Source organism: Myotis nattereri, assembly GCF_964212035.1.
Source record: "Myotis nattereri genome assembly, chromosome: 3".
Lineage (NCBI taxonomy): Eukaryota > Metazoa > Chordata > Mammalia > Chiroptera > Vespertilionidae > Myotis > Myotis nattereri.
In genome coordinates this window covers 48,693,827-48,718,503 of record NC_138077.1, presented here as the reverse complement: position 1 = coordinate 48,718,503, position 24,677 = coordinate 48,693,827, and the positions used below count along the sequence as shown (strand labels likewise).

General features: G+C 39.2%; 1 protein-coding gene across 2 annotated transcripts in view; it reads right to left on the bottom strand.

The window, feature by feature from the left end:
- Positions 1 to 24,677, bottom strand: part of IL1RAP (interleukin 1 receptor accessory protein) — a 165,222-nt gene that overhangs the window by 21,442 nt on the left and 119,103 nt on the right. For both annotated transcript variants that reach the window (XR_013995721.1, XM_081087030.1), the window contains exons 4-8: positions 22,355 to 22,541; positions 9,624 to 9,789; positions 7,443 to 7,514; positions 4,773 to 4,899; positions 1,401 to 1,549 (exon numbers count right to left, since the gene is read on the bottom strand). Coding sequence is in view for 1 of the 2 variants with exons in the window: in XM_081087030.1 (XP_080943156.1) it covers positions 1,401 to 1,549; positions 4,773 to 4,899; positions 7,443 to 7,514; positions 9,624 to 9,789; positions 22,355 to 22,541 (701 nt within the window). In the remaining variant the exon portion in view is untranslated. The remainder of the gene's footprint in view (positions 1 to 1,400; positions 1,550 to 4,772; positions 4,900 to 7,442; positions 7,515 to 9,623; positions 9,790 to 22,354; positions 22,542 to 24,677) is intronic.

Genomic DNA, 24,677 nt, shown 5'->3' with positions numbered 1-24,677 from the left:
TTAATGTACGTGTATATATGCCAGTAACTGTGCTCAGTACTTAAAAGCAACCTTATGAGGTAGTGTTATTATTTTGCCTACTCTAAATAGAAAGACATTGAAGCTCAGAGAGGTGAAGTGTCTCTTCCAAAGTCACAGAGTTGGGATGCATAAAAACCACTATCTGAACATAGGCCATCTGAGTCTAGAGTCTTAGAGTGTTCTTAGGAAGAAACTTTGGGAAACACTGTCTTGAACATATAGCTGAGTATTTTCTCTTTACATTGACTTCTGAGTAACAGAGGCAATAATTAACCAGAACCAACCTACTAAAACTCCTTAAGAGGCATATACACTTTCAACCTTCGCTATTTAATTTCAAAATTGTAATAAAAATGTTACAGTGAAACTTTTTTTCCACCAGCTTTATAAAAGGTTTAAAATGAAACAATTTTGAATTAACTTTTTTTAAACTTTTGATGTAAATATTATGGGCACTAACAAGGGGATCCGAAATAATTCTGAATGACTTGGTTGCAGGTGTGATAAATCATCATTATCTGCTTCCAGATTATTGAAAAACATTCTTGAAGGTATCAATTGTCTGTTATTATGAAAGAACCAAAAATATTTTAAACATGTTCTGTTTCAGGAGAAACAGCTCACACAAGAAAGCTTCATAATTTTTATTTATTGTAGAAAAATATAGTATATCAACATAGAAATCATTTTACATCATTTTAAGTCATAGTTTAAATAATTTTGTGTTAGCAATTGTGGCTAATGGTATATTATAGTCTCACTTGAATACTGATACATAGTGTTTAAAGTGATCATTTTAAAATTATATTTCCGATAATAAATATTTAACATTTCACTTCACTTGCATACAATTACTAGTAGATGGTTGCTACTTATGTTTCATTATTATAGCTAATGCTAAGAATATTGATTGGGGCCATAATTCTTTGTGTTATTTATTCATGAAAAATTCCAAAAACACTAAGTCATAGAATATGATCATTTTTATGACTCTTAAACTCTGCCAGCAATGATTTCTAAAAGGGTTTTTACAATTCACTAACAACATGTGACTCTTTTATTATATCTTTGGTAGCCTTAAATATTTCCTTTATTTTTCATTTTCATAATTATATAGATAGGAAATTATGCCTCATTATCATAAACATGGATTTTTTTTTAGCCACATTCAGGCATTAATTACTAAAATTATTTTGAATATATTTGCATAGATGGAAATTTCCCTCAAGATTTTTCATTCAACTTTGATTCATGACTATGTGGTAGATGTTGTGGTTAAGTGCTGGTGCCCAGGTTTTCAATGTCTTCTCCTTTCCCTGGTCACCAAAACGTTACGTCAGAGTTCCCAGATTCCTCCGCTGAGGGCATGCATCCATTACCTTTCTGTTTCACCTTGGCTGGCTGCTCAACCTCCCCTTTGCCATTTCTAGCATGACAAACATAGTTGCGTTTGAGATCTTCAGCACTAACTTTCTTGATGCTCAGAGTCATAGTTCTTGTTTCATCTTCCAGAACAGCCACACTCACACTGGAAAGAGGGGAAAGAAAATTAGAGCATTAGTGAGACTCAAGGGCCTTGTGCTGTGTGTAAATCAGTCAAGCAGACAACAGAGAGCCATTAGGTGAGGGCAGATAGAATGGCCATAAACTGCATTGCCTTGGAATCCAATGGTTGCAAAAGCTTCTGGATTATAGTACTATTCCTTACCATCTATACTAGACACAATCCCAACACCTAGATCAATTCTCAGCGTTGGCATCACACTATAGATGTAGCTCTCTCTAACTCTTTCAAAGCAAAATGTCTCCTTGCCTAAAACTTCCAAGGCAGAATGCTATCTATATTGGCTTAGAGAGAAGCTTCTGATGCTAGACCCATTTGGGTTTTGATCCAGGCTTTGCCACTTATTGACTGAATCCTTTTGGCAGAGTAACTACTTTCTCCATGTTTTGAGATGGTCATTTGTAAAAGAGGAAAGTGGCAATGCTTACACAGTGCATTAGATTCATTAAGTTAAGAAATCTGAGGGTTGAGTATATTAATGTGCAAGTATTAGAACAATACTTAATAAATATTCATATTATTCATATAGGCTATCATGATCCCTCAGTAACAACTTATCCATTTCACGGATCACCAAAGCTTTGATTTTTAATCCAAGCAGACTATTTCAGTCAAAATGCCAAAATTTCCTGGTTAAATCATCTATACTAATAAAAGGGTAATATGCTAATTAGACCGGATAGACTGGACGTCTTCCGTACGTCATTCTGGACATCCTTCCTGACAAAGCCAGGCCTGGGTGGCACTGCCCGGGGTCCTGGGTGCCTGAGGCTGGCTGGAGGAGGGAAGCCTGGGTCCTGGGTGCAGGAGCCAGGGCAGAGGTGGTTAGGGGCGATCAGACAGGCAGAGGGGTTAGGGGCAATCAGCAGGCAGGCGAGTGGTTAGGAGCCAGCAGTCCCAGATTGCAAGAGGGATGTCGACTGCCAGTTTAGGACCAATCCCGCAGGCGCAGTCGGACATCCCCTGAGGGATCCTGGATTGTGAGAGGGTGAAGGCTGGGCTGAGGGACACCCCCCACCATGCACGAAAGGAGGAGGAGCATGAAATTCGTGCATGGTGGGGGGTGTCCCTCAGCCCAGCCTTCACCCTATTCAATCTGGGACATCCCTCTCACAATCCAGGACTGCTGGGTCCCAACCACTCGTATGCCTGCCTGCTTGATTGCCCCTAACTGCTTCTGCCTGCCAGCCTGACCACCACTAACCACTCCCCTGCCAGCCTGATAGATGCCTAACTGCTCCCCTGCCAGCCTGATTGCCCACAACTGCCCTCTCTTGCCAGCTTGGTCACCCCCAACTGCCCTCCCCTGCCAGCCTGGTCACCTCCAACTGCCCTCCCCTGCCAGCCTGGTCACCCCTAACTTCCCTCCCCTGCCAGCCATTGTTGCCCCTAAACTTCCCTCCCCTGCCAGCCTGGTCATCCCCAACTGTCCTCCGCTGCAGGCCTGGTTGTCCCAACTGCCCTCCTCTGCCGGCCAACTTGTGGTGGCCATCTTTGACCACATGGGGGCGGCCATCTGTGTGTTAGAGTGATGGTCAATTTGCCTATTACCTCTTTATTATATAGGAGATATATATATATAATTCATATATATATGAATGAAACTACTGAGTAAGTAAACCTTGTGAGCATAAATATATCTAAATCTAAGCAAGTCAGAGATCAAGTACTTTGGGTCTAAGACCAAGATTTAAAATCCCTTTGAACTACTTTTTCAAAAAGTAAAAAAAAAAAAAGCTATTAAAACTGACCAATAGCCAGGTTCTCCTTCTGAAAACGTTTAGTGTCAGTCAGGGGAATTTGGTTAAAAACTGTAGTGGGTTTAGCCCAAGTTTAATGCACTGCTCAACTGTAAACAGTGAGCTGTGTTTTAATAGCAGCAAGGAGGAACGCCATGACTTTCATTATTATTCAATCATTATGACAAAAGCACAATCCTCAGAATTCTTCAGGTGATCAGTAATTCTCCCTCTATACTTCTAGCCATGTCTTTCATCTATTCCTTCCGCCAACACTGCTCCCATCTCAGCAAGCTCCTTCAGCACCTTTAAATGTGTTCTGCTGCTCTCACCACCAGGCATTTGCACATGATGTTTTCTTTACCAGGAACATTCTTTAGATGTCTTTATCTAGTTTATTTATACTCATTTCAAGTATTTTTTTAGGTACGGTGAGATCTGAGAAGCATTACCTAATCCCCCAAAATGGATTGGACTCCCCAACTCAATCTTCCCATACTATGTAATACCTCCCAGCTGCTGCATGTATCAGATTAAAGTATTGAACTTTCTGCTCTATCATTGTTACTCCTATAGAATCTACTCAGGTACCTGAGGCAATGAAAGCATTTTATAATATCCGTACAAAGTCTAAGTTTACTACTAGGAAAAAAAAATTTTGAATTCTAGAAGTTTTAGTAGCCGAAGATCTAGTTACACATTGGTGATAAGGCTTATGGTCTTAGAACTACTTTGTCTGTAGTTGGTTTGCTACTAATTTTTATTCAGTGTTGCAGTGAACCAATTGCCCTCTTGTAGTTGTATACTTCATTATGGGGGATCCTTTGTCTTCAAAGACCCATATTTTCCTCCTTGCCAACCCAACTCCCTTTTAAAAAAGTCATTTTATTTTGAAACAAAGTGACCCAGCATGTTATTTTAAGAGTGAAGTATATATTGCCACCCCACCTACTTTAAAACTAAAATCTAGAGAACATGAATGTATTGAGTCAATATGAAAAAAAAAATCACTATCAATGATAAATGTGACATATGTGTTATGTGAATTAAGAAAGAGAACAAGAAAGAGAGAAATACATGCTTACTGCAAGACTAGAAATGAACACAATGATCTCAGGCACAAATGCTTACAAGGCCCAAACTCCAGACTTGAGAAAGAGAACAGGGCCACAATGACAGGATTCTATCTCTCCATCATCTTATATTGTGACCTTTTCGCTCATATAGGATATGCTACTTTCAAGTAGGTGTCATAAATGTGTGATCATCAGATGGCACCTGGGCTTCCAATTACAAGTCCAGGAATCCTGCCTTGGGATGCAGCGAAAATCTTGCTGATTTTTGTTAGTGAGGCAAAAATTAGAATTTTTATTTGCATTGATTAGTACACAGCGGAGTGCATTAGTCAGGGACAGCCTTAGTCACGCCCTTGCCACCATCAGTGATACCTTTCATCAACAGTTACGTCAACAGTGGTGTCATCTGTCTTTTTCCCATCAATAGTCCACCAGACCTCATTGCGAGAGTCCTTCAGGTAAGTGAAAAAGACTTTACAGGGAATGAGCAGCTCCTCTCCTAAAACAAATAAACAAGTTATCCCTTTAGTTTGTAACCTTCACATGGCTATATTGGTTCTATTCTGACTAATCAGAAGCTACAAATGTTACATGTATCTATAACCCTACTTCTCACTAATTCTCTAGTGGGCTACCATTAGGTGATGTACCATACTTCACTGCAAAATAAACAAACCAAGAAAAGAAGCAAAGCAGCTTTTATAAAATTATGAGAATGGCCATCTTTTAATACAATCTACGTATATTTTAAAATGTATTTGTTCAAAAAGGCTCTGATAACATCCTTTTTAGCCCTAACCCTCTATGGACTACTATCCTTTGTTAAGTCACTCAGAAGCAAAGGATGACTAAGAAAAGGTTGTCCAGATCTTTGTCCTTGGCCCAGAGGCGATGGGATGGCGCCGAAGCTGAGGGGACTGTCTGGACAGGCCTCACCGGGACATGCTTCAGTTATCCGGGTGCAGCCAGTAAGTCTGAAGACAATTTACATGTAGAAATTCTACATTATCCTTCTGAGATGGAATATGAGGTTGGGGGATTTCTAGGCAGAAATGGTAATAGAAGTAATAATAATAAAAATAATAATAAGCAGCACACTCACTGAGAATTTTTTATAATTTACTAGGCTAAATAGTTTTACTTATTAATGTTATCATTAAATTTTAACAAACAACTAGGAGGCATTTTTTTTATTTATTTTAATTAATTAATTAATTTTCCAGAGGGCAGCATACACTATTTTTAGCTATCAACCAGGCCCCCTCAGGGCCCAATTCCCAGAGCTCCAGTCCCCCCACCCCGCAACCCCCACTTCCTGAGCAGAGGGGACTTAGTGTTGGAGTTGGCCTGGAAAAATGGACAGGGGATGCTTCTTGAATTCTCTCAGGCCTCCCTCACCCCCTTTGGCACCCAGGGGATATCCTGGAGGTAGGCAGCCTTCAGGTGAGTTGATGGCAGCCTGAGACCAAGCCCTTTGCTCTCTCAGGTTTTCAGGGATACCCAGGTAGCTGTAGCTGCTGTGGGTGGGGTTGGGTCCCAGGCTGCAGGAGGCCCCTAGCAGGTGGCAAACTTGCACTGGATGCGCTTGTACCAGAGCAGTTCCTGCTCACTGCACTGACGGAGGGCTCCAGGCAGGCAGTGGCTTGCAGCAGGTCCTCCACGGTGAGCAGCAGTGCTGAGCTCCTGGGCTCCAGCCCTTTAGGAGGCATTTTGAAAATGCATGTTTTACAGATGTGAAAACTGAAGCTTCAACATGTCAAATGCCATGCCTCGATCAAATTGTTAATAAGTAGCAGACCAGAATTTGACCTAGAATGACCTTCTATTCCTAGATGCCCAGGACAGTTCTGTTGTATGCTTGCTTTCCTAGTTATTAATACCAACTGCTTTCACTATCAAAAGGTGTCCAGGTTGAAATGATAAATTATATTGTCATCCTGATTTGAACCCAGGTTTATCTCCCTTAGTGCTCATACTCCATCCTCTCTTCCAATGTGTGGTTTTATGCCTTCCTCTCCAGTTTTCTATATCAATATAGTATAGAAGATAAAGTGACATTGGATTCAGGCATGCTTTTGCAACCATAATGTGATGAGTATATGGAATATATCTAGATGATTAATAAGTGTTTACCCCGATTGCAGGAAGAATGTTTATATTACTACATAAAGCCAGTACTAAATCAAGAAAATTTGGTCCATTTGGGGCTGTGTTCTTTGTGTTTTTACAAAGCACACCACTATTTGAAACCTTATCTTAATATGGGGGGTACTGTTGTTCTCTACCTATGTTGGTCACTGCCTCTATTAACTTTAGTACGTTTTAAACAGATGTTCTTTTATCACTCTCACTGGGTGTTTGTTTTGAATTTTCGTAAAAGATGCAATTCAGAAAATGTGAAAAATTTTCTGCAGTTTCCAGCTTACCTGTGGGAGGCTCTGAGTCAGAAGAATAATAAATAAATCATACCTTATTTGATCAGTTACAAGTAATATTTCCCTGGAATGAAAAAAATCTGAAAACTAAAAAGAGACCCAGATGACCATAGCAAATATTCCGTAGTGTTCTGAATCAGGACTTATTGGTTGTATCAGATGTTACCTATTATATTCCCAGTCCTGACCACTTTGTAGTGGAACAGAAGCTTGAAGGAAGCTGTGCTCATGCTGCAAGCATGGCAAACCAAAACCCTATGCAAGCTCCAGTTTACATCAAAGAGAAATCCCTCCTGGGCAAGGGCGGGGGGGGGGGGAGAACCTGCCCGCAGAGGAAGAAGACAGCAGCAGCTGCTGAGAGAGAAGCAGAGAACCCCTGAGCTCCTCATGAGATCCAGGAGGTAGCTAATGCACGGAGCTACCATGATTTCTGACAACATCAATTTCAATGCCTGTGTTTTTTTGTTTGTTTGGTTGGTTATTTTTGTTTTGTTTTGTTTTGTTTTTTTACCATAGCCCTCTCTTCTCTTGTGTTAACTTCGGTGGCATTTTATTCCTTATAATTAAGATAATCTAACTGAAATTCAGAGTCCACAGCTGTAATTACCTGGTTCTTTCTCGTAGACCACAAGATCATTGGGTAAGTGGATCTGGGGGGGCAATGCAGAGTATGGAGAGCCTGTGAGAGAGCAAAGAACAATGGGAGATGATGTTAAGTCATGAAGTCTTTGTCCCTGTTAACCTACTTCAAAAATATTATCTTCTGTGAAGCCTTGCCCAACCTTCTGGCATGGTTTGTCAATTCTTCTTGAGAAGAATTGCAGTCAATAAGCCTGAAGACAATTTACACATAGAAATTCTACATTATGTATCTGAGATGGAATATATTCACTATAGAGTGAATTATAACATTTTAGTCATACAAAACAAAGAAACAAACATAATACGTTGATTATCCTCCATATTTCAGAATAGAATGCTTAACCAGTGTTTTCACTTTCCAAAGCTTACATGAGATATAGTCTTGTCAGACTACATCATAATTAATTGCTCTCCTGTTTTGCTCAATTGTTTCTTTTCTACATATTTCTCTTCAACATTCCCAGAGTGTCTAGTATAAGACCTAATTAAGTAAGTACTAATGAATGAATGAGTATATGGAAAATCCAAAATCGCAATGATGAGTCCAGCCCCTAAGGGTACCTGATATCCAGTTATCAGTTAAAGGTTCATTCATAGGATCAATGCTCTTTATAGCATTCAGTATTCCTAAATTGAATGAAAAATATCCTGAAGGAGATTTATATTGTATTATTTAAGAGTAGAGGCTTCAAAGATTTTATGACCAATAGGTGTTCTAATCCCAACTTGGTCATTTACTAACCACATGACCGTTTTTTAATAAATCTTCGAAAAGCTAATTTTCCTCATCTCTAAAATGAGAGTAATTAAACTCATTTTACAGGTTCATTATAAGAATTAAATTAAGTTAAATTATCTTAATTTGGGGGGGGGTATTGTTGTGCTGCATATTAATTAAGTGATACACATTAAAGCACTCACTGCATTTAAATATATATATTAGGAACAACTGCCAACATGAATATAAGGTTAGATTATTCATTTGACTTTTAAAGTCCATTCTTGTTAGGCTCCAAATTTAGTCCAATTTTTCTTCTGAATTAGTTCCCAACTCAGCACTATTCAGAAAGTAAGCAGAGAAAGAAAGTGGTTACAAAAGTGTTTTATTTGAATTTTATTTGCACTATGTTAAATTTGTTTTAAAGAAATACATAAGCTGCATCTGGTGTCAGACTGGTAGCAAAAGCCTTAAACAAAAAGTAAAAAACCTGGGCTTTAGAGTCACTTCTTCTACCAATGCACTGAACCGCTCTAGCTAAGCAGGTTGCTTTCTGTTGTTGGGCCTCAATGTTTCCATCTATTAAAAGATAGGATTTTCACCCCCCACCCCCCAAAAAACAGTGCAAATACCTTATACCAATAATTTACAGAAATTAAAAAAAAGATAATAAATTGCCTTTTTCTTTAAAAAAAAATGGGGTTTCATAAAATCTCACTCTGATATTCTCTAATTTTAATACAGTTGGCACAGTGGTATTTAGGGTTCTGCTCTAAATACCACATATCCCGACACTGGTTCTCTTGGTTGTGGGTTTCACAGGGGTCTGTAGACATTGTCCGGTCACTTCCCCAGTTTCCCATCCCCTCTTCTTTCAGTTCAAGCCAGTGGTTGAACACTGCATGCAAATACCTTGAGCATTAACTACAACAGCAGTACATAGAAATGCATAGTTTATTTCATTCTATTAAAACAGATTGTGGACAATGATATTAATTACTCTTCATTACTATTCAGTCTCCACGGTTTGCCTGTATATTATGTCTAATATTCTCAGCTATCCTGAATGGTAGGTAATCTAAGTCCCAGAGTACAGATGAGGAGGCTGAGACCTTTGAGCAAAATCATGTTGCTCTTCAATGGCAGTAGCATAGTTTGGACACAGATCTGTCTGGTATTCCTTTCACTGCCTTTACTTCACTTATTCACATAGTCACTCAAGAGACCAATAGTTACCAAATGCCGACTGTGTATGTGGAAATGCTAGAGGCTCTGGGGAGAGTGCAATAAACAAACAAGCAAAAAACATAAGCTCTTTTTTTTTCCTCAAAGATTTTATACACTTGTTTTTAATAAACTATTAACAGAAAAAAAAACACCAAGATTATTTCATTTTTATCCTGCACACATAATACAAATCATGCTTACCTACCACCTTTACAGCCAGAGTCCTGGTGAGATTGAATGCACGCCCATTTTCTGGATATGTAACAACACATGTGTAATTTCCATTATTTGAAAACAAGGCTAAAAGAAAACTCAAGTTCATGCCTTCAGGTACTACATTATGAAAGTCCTGTACTTTTTGACATCCCTATAAGAAATAAAAGAAAAGATGTTTTCTATTTAGATACATGCATACAAAACATACAAGCACATGCACATAGGTAATTTTGCACAAAATATACAAATATCTTTGCTGGCTGCACCTTTTACTAAGCTATTCTGCTCAACTATTTGACAATGTTTCTACAAAGATTAAGTTCCGTTATCTTTTCTGCAAAAGAAAATTAAAGTTCTGAACTGAGATATAAATTCAAGAGCACCAGCTTCCTGTCTCAGCATCCAGTATTTGGATTCTGGGAATCTCATTATTAACAGTGAAGCAAGGTTAAAGTATTGAAAAACAACGAAGGTAACTTAACTGTTTGCTCTACTATTTAAAAGAACACACAAGTATTTTTCATTTCTTCACTGTTTATATTAACTCAGGAATCCAGTCACTCTGCTTGAAAACTAGGCTTAATTTAGATGTCTGATTTTAGCATTCTTGATCACTCTGTTGCAGCACTATATTGGTCATGTACAAAAATTTTGGTATTTTTCTTCTATTTTTCCTATGTGCTGAAATTGGGTATTACAGACTCCAGATCTAAAAACAAAATGTATTTTTTATGAGTCTTACCAATAATTCAGCCCAACCGGCATGGCTCAGTGGTTGAGTGTTGACCTATGAACTGGGAGATCATGTTTCGATTCCCGATTAGGGTACATGCTGGGATTGCGGGCTCCATCCCCTGTGTGGGATATGCAGCCGATCAATGATTCTCTCTCATTATTGGTTGTTTCTATCTCTCTCTCCCTCTCCCTTCCTTTCTGAAATCAATAAAAATATATATTTAAAAATAATTCAAATATGACAAAAAGGATTAAATATCTCTAAGTTCCCTTAGATCTTTAAAATTATGTGAGCCTGTTACTGGCTTGTACTCTCAACTTCCTATATTCACATACTTAACTTTAATTCTCGTATACTTAAGGTTTTCTTGCTTCAATTCCTGGAGCATATGTTTTGAAATATGACAGTTACACAAAGTGGTACATTTTGTAATTCTTTGTAACAGGAAATATGTCTTTTAAGAATAGCACTAAAAAGATGATTCATGTGGGTTATCATCACAAGGAAGCTGATATATGCTCAGTTAAGTGATTTTCTAAATACAATTTATCCTGTTTTGATAAAAATGCTTCTAGACACTTGTCACATCAGCCAATGGTTTCAATACTCTTAGGTTATCACAAAGTATAAGGCCACAAGGACTGTATTCATAATGAATTTATGTCAGATTTGGTTTAAATCAAGTTTAGACTATCTTTAGAATTCTATTTTAGTTTTGTGATACCTTCTATTTAAACAGTTCAAAGCTATTTCTCTCATTTGTTAGCTTTTCCTTGTTAAGTAGACAAATCAGACTAAATATGTTATAGTTTTACAAGTAGAAAAAAATGAGATAGAAAAATAAAGAGATATTCCAGGTAACACAGTGCAGAGCTAAAACTCAGTTTTTTAGATAGCTCAGTAAAGATCTTTAACTAACTTCTTATTTTTTTATTATTATTACTAGAGGACCAGTGCATGAAAATTCTGCACTGAGGTGGGGATGGGGGTCCCACTGCAGGCTCGATCCCCAGTAGGGGTCGGGCTGGAGGCAGCTGATCAATGATTATCTCATTGATGTTTCCATCTCTCTATTCCTCTCCCTTCCACTCAGAAATCAATAAAAAATATATTAAAAAATAAAAAATAATCCTATATAATCCTATCTAATAATAGAGAAACATGGTAATTAGCCATAACTTAGCCACCCTTCCCATTGGCTAATCAGCAAGATATGCAAATTAACTGCCAGCCAAGATGGTGGCCAGCGGCCACACAGCTGAAGCAAACAGGAGACTTGCTTGCTCCAGTGATGGAGGAAGCCAAGGTTCCCCACCTGCCACTGCCGGCCTCTGAGCTTGCACTCTAAGAAACAATGTTGCACTTATAGAACCTAAACAAACCCCAGAAACCTGCTTTCAGCGGTCAGAGCTGGAGCGAGCAGGACCGCAACACTGTTACAATTATAGAACCCAAACAAACCCAGATACCTGCTTTCAGCAGCCGAGGTCTCAGAGCTGGAGCCGAGCCTCAGAGCTAAAGCTGGCTCTCAGTTCCAGTGACAGCCATAGAAGGTAAATAAATCCAAGATAAAAAAAAAAGAAAAAAAGGAGAGGTTGGGAGCTTCAGTCACCCGCCAGCCTGAAAATGGCCCTCAGCCCCTCATCCAGACTGGCCAGGCACCCCAGTGGGGACCCCCACCCTGAAGGGGGTGTGACCAGCTGCAAACAGTCATCATCCCCTCATCCAGGCTGTCCAGGCACCCAAGCGGGACCCCCACCCTGATCCGGGACACCCTTCAGGGCAAACCAGCTGGCCCCCACCCGTGCACCAGGCCTCTATCCTATATAGTAAAAGGGTAATATGCAAACTGACCCTAACAGCAGAAAGACTGGGAATGACTGGTCACTATGACACACACTGACCACCAGGGGGCAGACTCTCGATGCAGGAGCTGCCCTCTGGTGGTCAGGTTGCTCTCACATGGGAGGAGTTCTGCTCAGCCACAAGCCAGGCTGATGGCTGCCAGTACAGCGATGGTGGTGGGAGCCTCTCCTGCTGCCTCAGCAGTGTTAAGGATGTCCAACTGCAGTTTAGGCCTGCTCCCCGCTGGCAAGTGGACATCCCCCGAGGGCTGCCAGGCTGCCAGAGGGATGTCTGATTGCCATCTTAGGCCCAATCCCCTGGGGAGCAGGCCTAATCCAGCAGGTGGTCATCCCCTGAGGGGTCCCAGACTGTGATAGGGCACAGGCGGGGCTGAGGGACCCCACTCCCTGCCGAGTGCACAAATTTTTGTGCACTGGGCCTCTAGTCTATATAATAAAGAGCCAGGGTCATAATGACCATTACCACCGAAGGCTCAACCAGACCGGAAGTCAGTGCTGGGTTGCTGTGGTGACCCAGCACTGACTGGGGCCGATGCAGGCACCCCGACCCAGCATGTGCCATTGGCCAGAATCGAACCTGGGACGCTTCAGTCCACAGACCGATGTTCTATCCATTGAGCCAAAGCTTTAACTAGCTTCTTAACTAAGAATAAACACCTCTGCTCAGCAGTTAGTTGAGGCTGGAAAAATTATAATGAGACATACAGTTACACATACCACATCATCTCGTCTGGGGTGACCTTTAGTAATAAGATCATATAGCTTTGAAGTGCATATTTCCATGATATATGATCTGTATATTGAATTGGGTATCCACCACCCATAGTCAAGTTATCTTTAATCACCAAATATTTGGCCCCCATAACTAGTTTTAACCAAAAGAAATTAAAAAGTCTATTTCAAAGCTATCAGACCTATATAGCATGCAAGAAAAGGAAATGAAGGAAATATTTTACATTCTGAGCTTTGTGGTGGGGGTGGCTTTAGGGCACTGTTGAACCATTAACTCTGACCTGTAGTGTGTGATGAGCTCTCTCTGTTTCTTATAAGCAGATATATCTCTAGGCCCTTCAGCACATAGACCTGAGACACATGGAATATTTTAAACATAATAAACTATTCCTGAAAATGAAGCCTGAAAATTATCTTATAATTTCAAAATCATTTATTTGGAATCCAGAAAAAATTGGAACACAGATCTGGATACCAAAAGAATAAAAAAAATATTTTCAAATGCAAGAAATCACTTAACAGTAAGTGGATTTCCACTATGAAGCAAACACTTGTCTGACTAGAAGACAAATTATCCATTTAGTTGATCCATCAGTTCCTCATTCTGAATTCAAAAGAGAAGTTAAGCAGGAGAGCAACATTTCAATGGCATAATGGTAGTTATGGCAACCTATCATGACAAATAGGTAAAGAGCGAGAGGAAATACATCATGTGGTGAGATGTGGGTGTGATTGGGGGAATGTCTTGACTAACTAAGGACGAATATGTCCATCCCATACCAGTGGTCGGCAAACTCATTAGTCAACAGGGCCAAATATCAACAGTACAATGATTGAAATTTCTTTTGAGAGCCAAATTTTTTAAACTTAAACTATATAGGTAGGTACATTGTTATTAACTTAATTAGGGTACTCCTAAGGCTTAGGAAGAGCCACACTCAAGGGGCCAAAGAGCCGCATGTGGCTCGCGAGCCGCAGTTTGCCGACCATGGCCATACACCATTCAAGAACTGTGTGAAGGCATGGAAAATGGAAAGGACACAAGTCCTAATCTGTAGGTATGTATAGTCTCGTGGTGAATTGCAACAAATACTATGGAAAGCATATCAGGGCCAGGGAAGATCAAATGGGGGAAGATCAAACAGAAAACATTCATAAAAACTTCACAGAGAAGAAAGATTTGAGCTCAATCTTAAAGGATAAGTAGAATATTAACAGATTTTAACTAGGAGGGGAGACATGGGGGAGTGGCACTGGAGGCACAGGACAAAGTTGTAACTTTCCTGAACTCTAATAGCATTTTGCTTTCTGTGTCAGAACTTAACTAACTTTATATTATTTTTAATGTTGTAGATTTTTTTCAATTGCAGTTTATATTCAATATTATTTCTGTTAGTTTCAGGTGCACAGCCTAGTGGTAAGACCATCAAATACTTTACAAAGTGCTCCCCCCACCCCAGTATTTTCAGCACCCCCTGGCACCATACATAGTTATTACAATACAGTGGGGCCTTGACTTATGAGTGTCCCAACTAACGAGTTTTTCGAGATACGAGCCGTCTCTCGGCCGATTTTTTGCTTTGAGTTGCGAGCTAAAATTCGGGTTACGAGCCAGCTTCAGATACCCCACCGCTAGTTGGCGCAGCGAACGTCACAGTGAATGCCACAACATCAGCCCAGTATCACATGTCTCACTCGTTCACTTTTTGATTTGACATATGAGCAATTTGAGTCACGAGCTCCATCACGGAATGAATTAAACTTGTAAGTCAAGGCCCCACTGTATTATTAACTATATTTCCTATGCTGTACTTTGTACTTAACTAACTTTATTACAGTAAACTGTTCTCATGTTTGTCTCTTCCTCTAGAAAATTTACACCTGTGAGGGCAAGAGGTGAGGGTGAATGAGTACTGTACGTCATGGCTGGCAGCTGGCAAAATACTTAACACATGGTAAATGCTCAGTGCATTTGTGCTGCCTAATCAAAAATATGAATGAGAGAAGCAAAGACAGAAGATACAGAGTTGATAGCTCATGCAGTATGATAACAAGAAGATGACTATTCAAAATATAAGATATGATATATGAGTGAGTTGTAGGATGGAGGGAGAAATGAGAGTAAGGATATAAAGAATTTAATGGAGATATAAGGTTAGAACAGTTAGGAATATCTATTGAAACTTTTGCACCAGAGATTAAGTTGGCATAAAATAATCATACTTATTTACAAAGTCTCTTAAAAACTCTTACCAGTCACTTTTAATGCACAAAACTAAAGGCATTTCATTGTTTAAGCAACTAATTTTTACAAAATCTCTTCTACATGGCAGGCACTGTGTTAGGGGCTTGGCATAGAGCAGGCATTAAACACAGAAATGGCCCTTATTACCATGGAATTTTGCAGTCCAGTCCAATTCATTCAATTATTTAATCAATTCCTAAATACAAAGTTCATTGGCTTAGCTTTATGCTGTGTGCTTGGTATTCAAGGGAAAGAAAAAGAGAGGTCACTATCTAGTTCAGAAGAAAGAAGTGCAATCATTATAGTAACAAAAATGAGAGATAAGTTAAGTGCTATCAAAATAGAAAGTGGATGACTCATTCAGCCTAATTAAGCCTCAAGGTCTCACAGACATTTCAACTGGGTTTAAGTTTAGAGGATGGATCTTGGGTCCTCAGAAGCCCTGAAATTATATGTCAAATCATAGATGGATAGATAGATAGATAGATAGATAGATAGATAGATAGATAGATGATAGATAGATAGATAGATGATAGATAGATAGATGATAGATAGATATACTAGAGGCCCAGTACACAAAATTTGTGAATGGGGGATGGGGGTCCCTCAGCCTGGCCTGCATCCTCTTCAATATGGGACTGCTGGCCCCTAACTGCTCACCCGCCTACCTGTCTGATCACCCCTATCCCCTCTGTTTGCCTGTCTGATCACCTCTAACTGCCCTCCCCTGCCAGCTTGATATACCCTAACTGCCTTCTCCTGCCAGCCTGATTGCCCCCTAACTTCACTCCCCTGCTGGCCTGATAGCCCCTAACTGCCCTCCCCTGCTGGCCTGATTGCCCCTAACTGCCCTCCCTGCTGGCTTGATCGCCCCTAATCCCCTCTGCCTCAGCCCCTGCCACTATGGCTTTGTCCAGAAGGAAGGCAGGACGACTGGAAGATGTCGGGTCGACCTAGTCTAATTAGCATATTACCTTTTTATTAGTATAGATATGGAATTCAATGTGTATAGTTTGAAAGAATATATGGTACATATTTCCTTCCTACCAGAGATGAAAAATCATGATAGGGAAACTATAGGGAAAGGAAAGAGACAAAGGAGCAACCAAACAGTTGGGATCAAACTGAAAGAAGCACTTTGAAAATAAAGTCTATTACGTGGACCTTGGACTAACTTGTCTACAATACTAGTATGTGCTATGCCAGTAAACGCCAAGCCTGGCAGTCAGAAATGTGCTTTCCTGGTGGCACTTTGTCAGAAAAAAGCAGTTTCCCATTTTCTGAGAGAGATTTATAAACAGTATCTGACCAATTCTGATTAACTTTACAATGAAATTTAGAGGTGAAGGTAATACACCAATTTTAATGATTATACTAAGTATAAGGACAACTAGCTTTTCACAGATTGGTCTCCAGAATGATATCCATTCTCCTAAATATCAGTTAGGGCTTTCAGCAGCTGGTATAAATGTAATATTCAAAACACCTAATAAAATTGTTCCTCTGATCCTCAGTAAAAAAGAAAAAGGGTGTGGGGGGGACAATTTCCTTTGTTTTTATAAGTATCTCAGTATGGAAAAATCAAATACCCAATTACAACAAAGAGGAAGATAAATAATCCAGCAATTTGAAAGTTGGGATGGCTTGCTATAATTTAAAGCCCACGCCTCTCAGTAAATGTAATAATAATAATAATAATAGTAAAAACAATAACAAAATTACACCTGTGTCTTTACTGCTAGCTATTCCCATATTCCTACATGAATAAACAGGCAACCTCCAATTTATACACATGTCATTTCCAATTTATACATGTGGCTACTTGAAATTCAGTAAATGACAAACCATGGTGTGCTCTCCAGGCTTGTTACAAAACCTGGCTCATTCAACAAACATTTACTGAACATCAATTTAACTCACATGATTGTTGAATTAGAGCACTATGAATTCTGGGTCCTGAATGAGGAAGAGCCTGCCATGCAAATGAGAGGAGGAAAGACAGAAGACATGCCAACAAGGAAAATGCAATCCTGCCCCATTTCCCTTGCAGTTCTGGAACAATTTTTTTTTAAAAAAAATTTCTGTTCCTTCTAATCTGAGTTTGTCTAAGGCCCCTCTGATTTCCTGGGACTCTCTATCCATGGGTTTCCTTGTGTTCCACAGTTCAGCTTACAACTCAACCTGTGTTCAAAGACTACCCCACCCTTCCAAGTGTCCGAAGACTGACCACCCTCTCAGTGTCATTTCTGAAGAGTATAACCTTGAAACCAAAACAGAACTAGCCTGAAATCCCAGATTCTCCACGATCAGCTAGATCGCTTTTGAGTAAGTGATATACCACAGTGTAAAAGTATGGACTCGATATAAGGTTGAATCTTGGCTCCTAGCTCTGTGACCGTAAGCAAATATCTCAGTTGCTCTATCTTAACTACAAAATGGAGAGCACAAGATAACTTACCTCATGTTAAGAAAATTAAGTTAATAATCTTGTGCTCTATTGTTTGCCTCTCTGGGACTTGGCTTCATAATCTGTGAAAGGATGACATCTACCTTGAAGGATGGTGATGAGTATTACACGTAACATATAAAGCACCTAGCACAATGTATTTTACAAGCAAAATGCAACAACTCTTAGTTTCCTTTTCTGTCTTTCGATTTATCAGATTTCGTCATTCGGCTAAGAGGAAGAAAATTGATGAAACAAATTAATGTGTCTTTTAACTCTCACACGGTTATGTGTATTAGAAAAAGAGACTGTTTTTACAAAGTCAAGGCAGAGAATCCAGTTTATAATAATTGAAAGAGTCTACTCTATAAGGACGAAGGGAGTTTCTGTAGAAGGTAGAAAATAGAAAGCAACATCATCATTGCTATACAGTGATAGGAGAATCCAACCACCAAGAACTCTGATTTTGTACCCAGGATGGCAGAACTCTTAGGATTTATGATTTCAGTCAAATACCCAAGTATAGAGAAATAAAAGAGGTATGCCACAGACCAAGAGTGACTTTTTATAGACTAGAAATGATGGCTGGTCACCTGTTTCTTCTTAGGCATCTGAACATTGTTGGTTATCTGCCATGGAGATGGTTTGACCACTATGACTTTTGTTCTCAGTCTTCTTTCCAGGCTTTCTGTTTTCATTCACCCCAGGAACACTCTCTCTGGATTTTGATCTTAGTTTTTAAGGGCTCCAACTATCATATAGACGCATCCAATTCTCTGACTCCAACTTTGACTTTTGTTCTAAGTTCCAGATTCACACATATGTGCCACTACCTACTGGCCACTGCTACCCAGAGGTCTCACAGACACCTCTAACTCAATAGGACATTATCTAAATCTTTCACTTGCTCCCCAAACCTGCTCCTCCTCTGCTATTTCATACCTTGGTTAATATCACTGACATCCTTCCAACCAGGAAAAAAAAAGAAATCTGGGAATCATTGAAAATACAGAGATAAGTATGGCATAATTTTGCCCTCAAGAAATAGTCAATTTCATAAAGTCGATGCATGTAAATTTCTCCCTGTTTTTAAAACAAACAATAAATTCTCTTTGGAACTTGTAATTCTGCTTTTCAATAAGAATGTAAATTATTCTTATTTATAAACTTCTCTTAAATTGTGAGATCCTTTGGTAAGAAAATAAGATTAAGTTTTTCAGACTATTGAGTATTCAAATTATAAAAAAGTGAATAGAACTAGAGATAAGAGACTTTGATAACTAGATGAACACATTTAAAAAAATTGAAGATATACTTATTGATGTAAAGTCTTTATATATAAAAGCCTGAATGACCGAATGACCAGTTGACTGGTTGCTATGACATGCACTGACCACCAGGAGGCAGACGCTCAATGCAGGAGCTACCCCCTGGTGGTCAGTGCACTCCCACAGCCAACCTCCTGCAGCTGGCTAACCTCCCCTGGCCGCTGACCAACCTCCCGTGGTTCCTCCCCTCAGCTGACCAACTTTCCGAGGTCCCTTCCCGGAGCTGGCTGGCCTCCCCCATTGGCCCCAATGTGGGGGGGGCGCGGCTGGCCAACCTCCAACGTTCCTCCTCTCAGCCGGCCAGCCAACCTCCCTCGGCCCCTTCCCCCAGCTGGCTGGCTCCGTCCCATCGGCCCCAATCACCGGCCAGGCTGAGGGACACCACCTATGCACAAATTCATGCCCTGGGCCTCTAGGTGTTAATACTACTCTTTAAATTATTTTTACAATGAAAAATGACAATCATGGAAAAAATACACAATGATCCCCTGGACCCAAACCTAGTCTCAAAAGTAGCAATTTAGACTATGTCTTATTTCATCTATACCCACTCACTGCAGCCTAAGATATTTTAAAGCAAATCACAGATATTGCATAATTTCATTTGTAAGTATTTCTATGTATCTCTAAATGATAAGACTCCTTCTGCAAGCATAACTATAGTGCTGTTATCACAGTTTAAAACAGTAATAATAATTCATTGATGTCATTAATATTCGGTTCAGATTGTCCTGATTTTCTCATAACTTGTTTTATAGTTTATTTGAACAAAGCATGATCTAAGATTCTTACACTGCAATTGATCTTAAATCTCTCTTGCTCATTTTCTTTGTTTCCTTCTTTCTCTCCCTCTCTTTTTCTTAGTTGTTTTATTATAAAATACAATACACAAAAACTTGAAATTTATGAGTCAATGAATTATTATAAAGCAAACACCACTCAGGTTCAGGAGGAGAATGTTGTCAGTTACTTTCCAAATGTCCTATGTCAATCCCAGCTCTTTTGCAACCTGCTGAAGTAGCCACTACCTATATATTTTTATAGTAAAATCACTTCCTTGTTTTCTTTTTTAATTGTATCATCTATAGTACATCCTTAGACACTGTAGTCACATCCATTTTCAAAATTGTCATATATGTTTCTTTTTAATCAATATGTTCCCACAATATGGTTTTGTTTTTTCTTGCAGAATTTCTGTTGAATAACCCAAGGCATTTGGCATATAGTTTTCCACAGTCCAGATTTTGCTGACTACAAACTCGTCGTACAGATCAATATATTCTTCCGTTCTCTATATTTCCAGCAAAATGGCAGCAGTATCCAAAATCCACTTGGCACAATTATAGTTAATACTGTTCTTTCATCAGAAGGAATATGCCTGGTTGATACCTCTCTTGTGATGGTAGCTGTCATTGATGCTTAATGCTTAGATTTAGTGTCATTGTGGTTTCAAACTGATTATATAATTTTATAAAAACATACTTCTATGCACCATTTCATAACTAAATGTACATTTCTTATGGGAAAGGCAGAATAAATACTTGACTTTTCCCCTTTATTTACTAGTCTACTTTATATGATTTTGGTATATACATTTTATCCTTCTTATTTTTATTCAGCATTTAAGTTTGATTTAATATTTTTTCTCCCACTTTCTGTTAATCTGAAGGCATTATCTAGTGTATTCATTTGGTATTATGTTCCTCTTAGTTTAGCTTCATTTCTAAAATGACTTTCTTCTAAGCTGTTACTGAGTTTTATAACTTCTGGACTTTTATAATTCAAATTTATTTGTTATTCTTCTCATCTTGTAGCATTTCTTAATTTTTTGGCTTATTTTTTAAATAGTGGGTTACAATATGTCCTTCTGGTATGCTTTTTTTTTTTTTTGCAGAATGTTATTCTGCTTCCTATTCTCCTCTTTCTTATAATTTTGAATGGGAGCTTTACCTTATTGTTCATTTTCATGGGAAACTAGTTTGTCTGTTTTTCCTGAGTTTTACAATCTGGCAGGATTTTCTAACTTCAGAGAGATTCCTCTTCAAAAGTATGGTTTTGAGATTTCCTGACTGTTCTGCTGCTCCCATTCTTCTCTTCCCTTCCTCTCTACAGGATGGGCAAAAGTAGGTGTACAATTGTTTATATGAAAAATAATACAATATTTAAGAAATAAGAATACAAGAATAAACTCTGCTTCCCATACTCACAACTGTACACTTACTTTTGCCCCTGCATTATCCTGATGCTGTCTACTTATGATTCCACTTCCAGCCATTTCTCCTCACTGTGAGTAGTTGTTTTGCAGAGTTCCAAGGCACCAAAACAATTCCAAACCCTTCAGAATTTCCTACTATTGGCATCTTGGGCCCACCCTTCCCAATTTCAGCTGATGTTCCTAAGGTGGCTCATCATGCTTTCCAGTGAGTATCCATGGACTTTTGACCCCTCAAGTCTGCCCCATCCCACACTACTTCCACCTACTCCTTTTCCCTATAGACACTAATGTTACATAAGCTTGTGGCTTGACTCACTTGTTTTATTGAAAGTGATTCGTATGGATAACTTAATATTGGGTTTTGTTTTAAATGTTGTTCAGGAGTTTGGCTTTGGCTTATGTGGATATTTGAAGAGGTTAAAAAATTAGGCAGCTAGCTCAGCTGGCATGGCTCAGTGATTGAGCATCAACCTATGAACCAGGAGTGCATGGTTTAATTCCCAGTCAGGGCACATGCCCATGTTGCAGGCTCAAACCCTAGTAGGGGTGTGCAGGAGGCAGTGGGTCAATGATTTCCTCTCATCACTGATGTTTCTATCTCTCCCTCTCCCTTCCTCTCTGAAATCAATAAAAATGTATTTTTAAAAAAACAACAACTATGGAGCTGTTGTCACACATGCCACCTTCTAACACTATCATTTGTTATTAAACACTTCCCAAATCCCTGAGATGTGAAAGAGACCACAGGTGGACTGTGTCTATAAATGAGGGCAAACATGAAATACATATAAGTAACAAAATACTGACTAGTTTAGGAGTTGAAATTCACCAGATGAATTAGCAGCTCCCAACCTCGCTGGGCAGAGTGGAAGTTGGCAACATTTCTCAAATTGTATTTCAGAGGAAGTTAATAGAACCAAGGTAGTTATAATAGTCCAGTGAACATAATTTAAGGAATGCTGGGTTGAGGCAACGTGTCCTCCAGCACTTCCTTTAAAATGTCATAAAGTGAGGAAGAAGATAAAAAATTGTATGAAGTCACTAAAGAATATATTGAAAAATCTGACTAGAAAATTTTCAGTTTCCACATTAACTCAACAAATAATTGTTGCCATTTGGAGAGGGCAAAGTGCCCTCCAGTTTGCTTACCATATACCAAGTGATGGCTGGTTTGACACTGGAAGGAAAGTATCCATCTATATTTGGACAAGTGATCTTCTGAACACCATATTCTATGTACAATTTATGCACTGGGATTTTCATGGGAGAATTGAAGCAGCTAGCTTTTTGGACAACTTCCAGAGGAAATGCAACTTTGCTGCAATATGTGGTATTCCTGAAAAGAGAAATATGCAATAAATGGGCAGACTCATTTGCATTTGTTTTAATGCAGTAAATACATTAAAGTAAGCTAAGTGAACTAATGCTATGCATTGAGACTTTATATGTGCAAGTTCATGTAAGAATTAAATATGTGTGGAAGTATTTCTATATAAATTGACATCATAGAACAAACACAGACATAGTTAATTACTATTGATATATTAAAATAGTTATATTTTTAGATATGTTTCTAAACATGTTATGTGTTTGTATGTACATATATGTATGTATGTATATGTATATTTAATTTTACCCTTAAAAGATTATTAATAATATTCTGTGCTGGTAAGGCAAAGGTGAGTATACCATTAACTCATGGCTGATAATCATATAAACAACCTTTAGAAAATAAATATGGTTCTAAAACTATTCTTAAAAAAAACTTAGTTTTTGCCCTAGTAATATTATTTCTGGAACATTTTTCACATGGTAGAATTATGGAAAATGGTTATAGAGAGAGCACATGATCAAAAATGTCCATCCAGTGCTATATCAGCAAAGAAAACATTGGTATAAATAGAAAAATCTTTTTTTGAAAAGTGCAATGAAATTATGGTGCAACCATTCAAAGTTCTTTTACAAATCTATAAAAAAGTCAAGCATGAAGAAAAAAGTAACAAACACATAAAGCTTAGGACTCTTGTTATCCCATCACCTCACTTTTCACAAAGAGGTATTATATGTGACCCTCTATGCACCGCAAATTAGATCTCTAATTCTCTGAGCACGTTGGACATTTCCTTGTGTTCATTTGCTATTAAGTTCCTCTTAGTTTATCATAGTTCAAACAAGGGTACGACCATGAATATTTTCTTATAGTCTCTAGTACAGTGTCTAAACTTTCAGTAGATGCTGAATAAATATTTATTAAAATGAATGAGACAGAGCCCTAGCCATTTTGGCTCAATGGATAGAGCATCAGTCTATGGACTGAAGGGTCCCAGGTTCCATTCAGGTCAAGAGCCCAAGTTGCAGGCTCTATCCCCAGTAGGGGGGGTGCAGGAGGCAGCTGATCAATGATTCTCTCTCATCATTGATGTTTCTATCTCTCCCTCCGTTCCTCTCTGAAATCAATAAAACATATATTTTAAAAAATTAATGAGATAGATATAAAACTTGTGTGTGTATACAGGAAAGCAATAGTGAAGCATTAATAATAAAAATAACTGATTTTTTTAAGGTGATGACTAAATGGGCCCACACTTTTAATAATTTCTATTTAAGGTTTCAAACACATATTAGATCCTCAATGACTCATGAATTAAGTCTAAATACAATGGAAGGTGTGGAGATATTCATTCCCCTCACCAACATGAAAGGAGATATTGTTTAAAGATAACTTGTAACAAAGTTAATGTGGTGGAAAGGGAGAGTGGCAGGCATGATCTCTATCAAAAAATAACAAAATGGGGAGAAACTAAGATGGCGGCATAGATAAACACCGGGAAATAGTCGCCTCCCACAACAATTGAAAATTAGCCCAAAGGACGGAGCAAACATCGTCCAAAACAACAGGAAGGCTGGCCGAGTGTAATTTCTACAACTAGAAGAAAAGAAAAGCACGCTGAGAGCCAGAGGAGCTGCGGAGGCTGAGTGCAGAGGTACGGCGGCGGCTCGGGCGCGCGGAAAGGGGGTGGCACCTGAGGACGCGGCTGTCTTTTTGAATCACAAGCTCCCGACTGCTCTGATCTCCGGTTCCGGGAAGTCTCTGGGGACCCAGGTCTCATACGGGGAGAGGCGGCTCTCTCAGGCGGCAGCGGGCGAACTTGAGGGCCGCTTTCCCTCAGAGGTGCTTGCAGCCATTGCAGGGACACTGAGACGCGCGACTCCGGGCGCGGAGAATCAGCCATTGCTTCTTTCTACGCCCTTTGACTCCCTGAGACCACGCCCCACCCAGGCTGCGGCAGAGGCTTTTGCATGTGAATGCCCCGGCCCTTTGCAACCTGGTAATTACCTAACTGCAGCTGGGCCAGCCAGACCCGGAACTTCCAAGAGAAGGCCCAAGGCCCCGCAGCGGCTTGCATTGCTTCACAGCTGAGCCTCTTCGTAGTTCCTGCTGTGTGGCCTCAGGCAGGGGCTGAATTAGCAC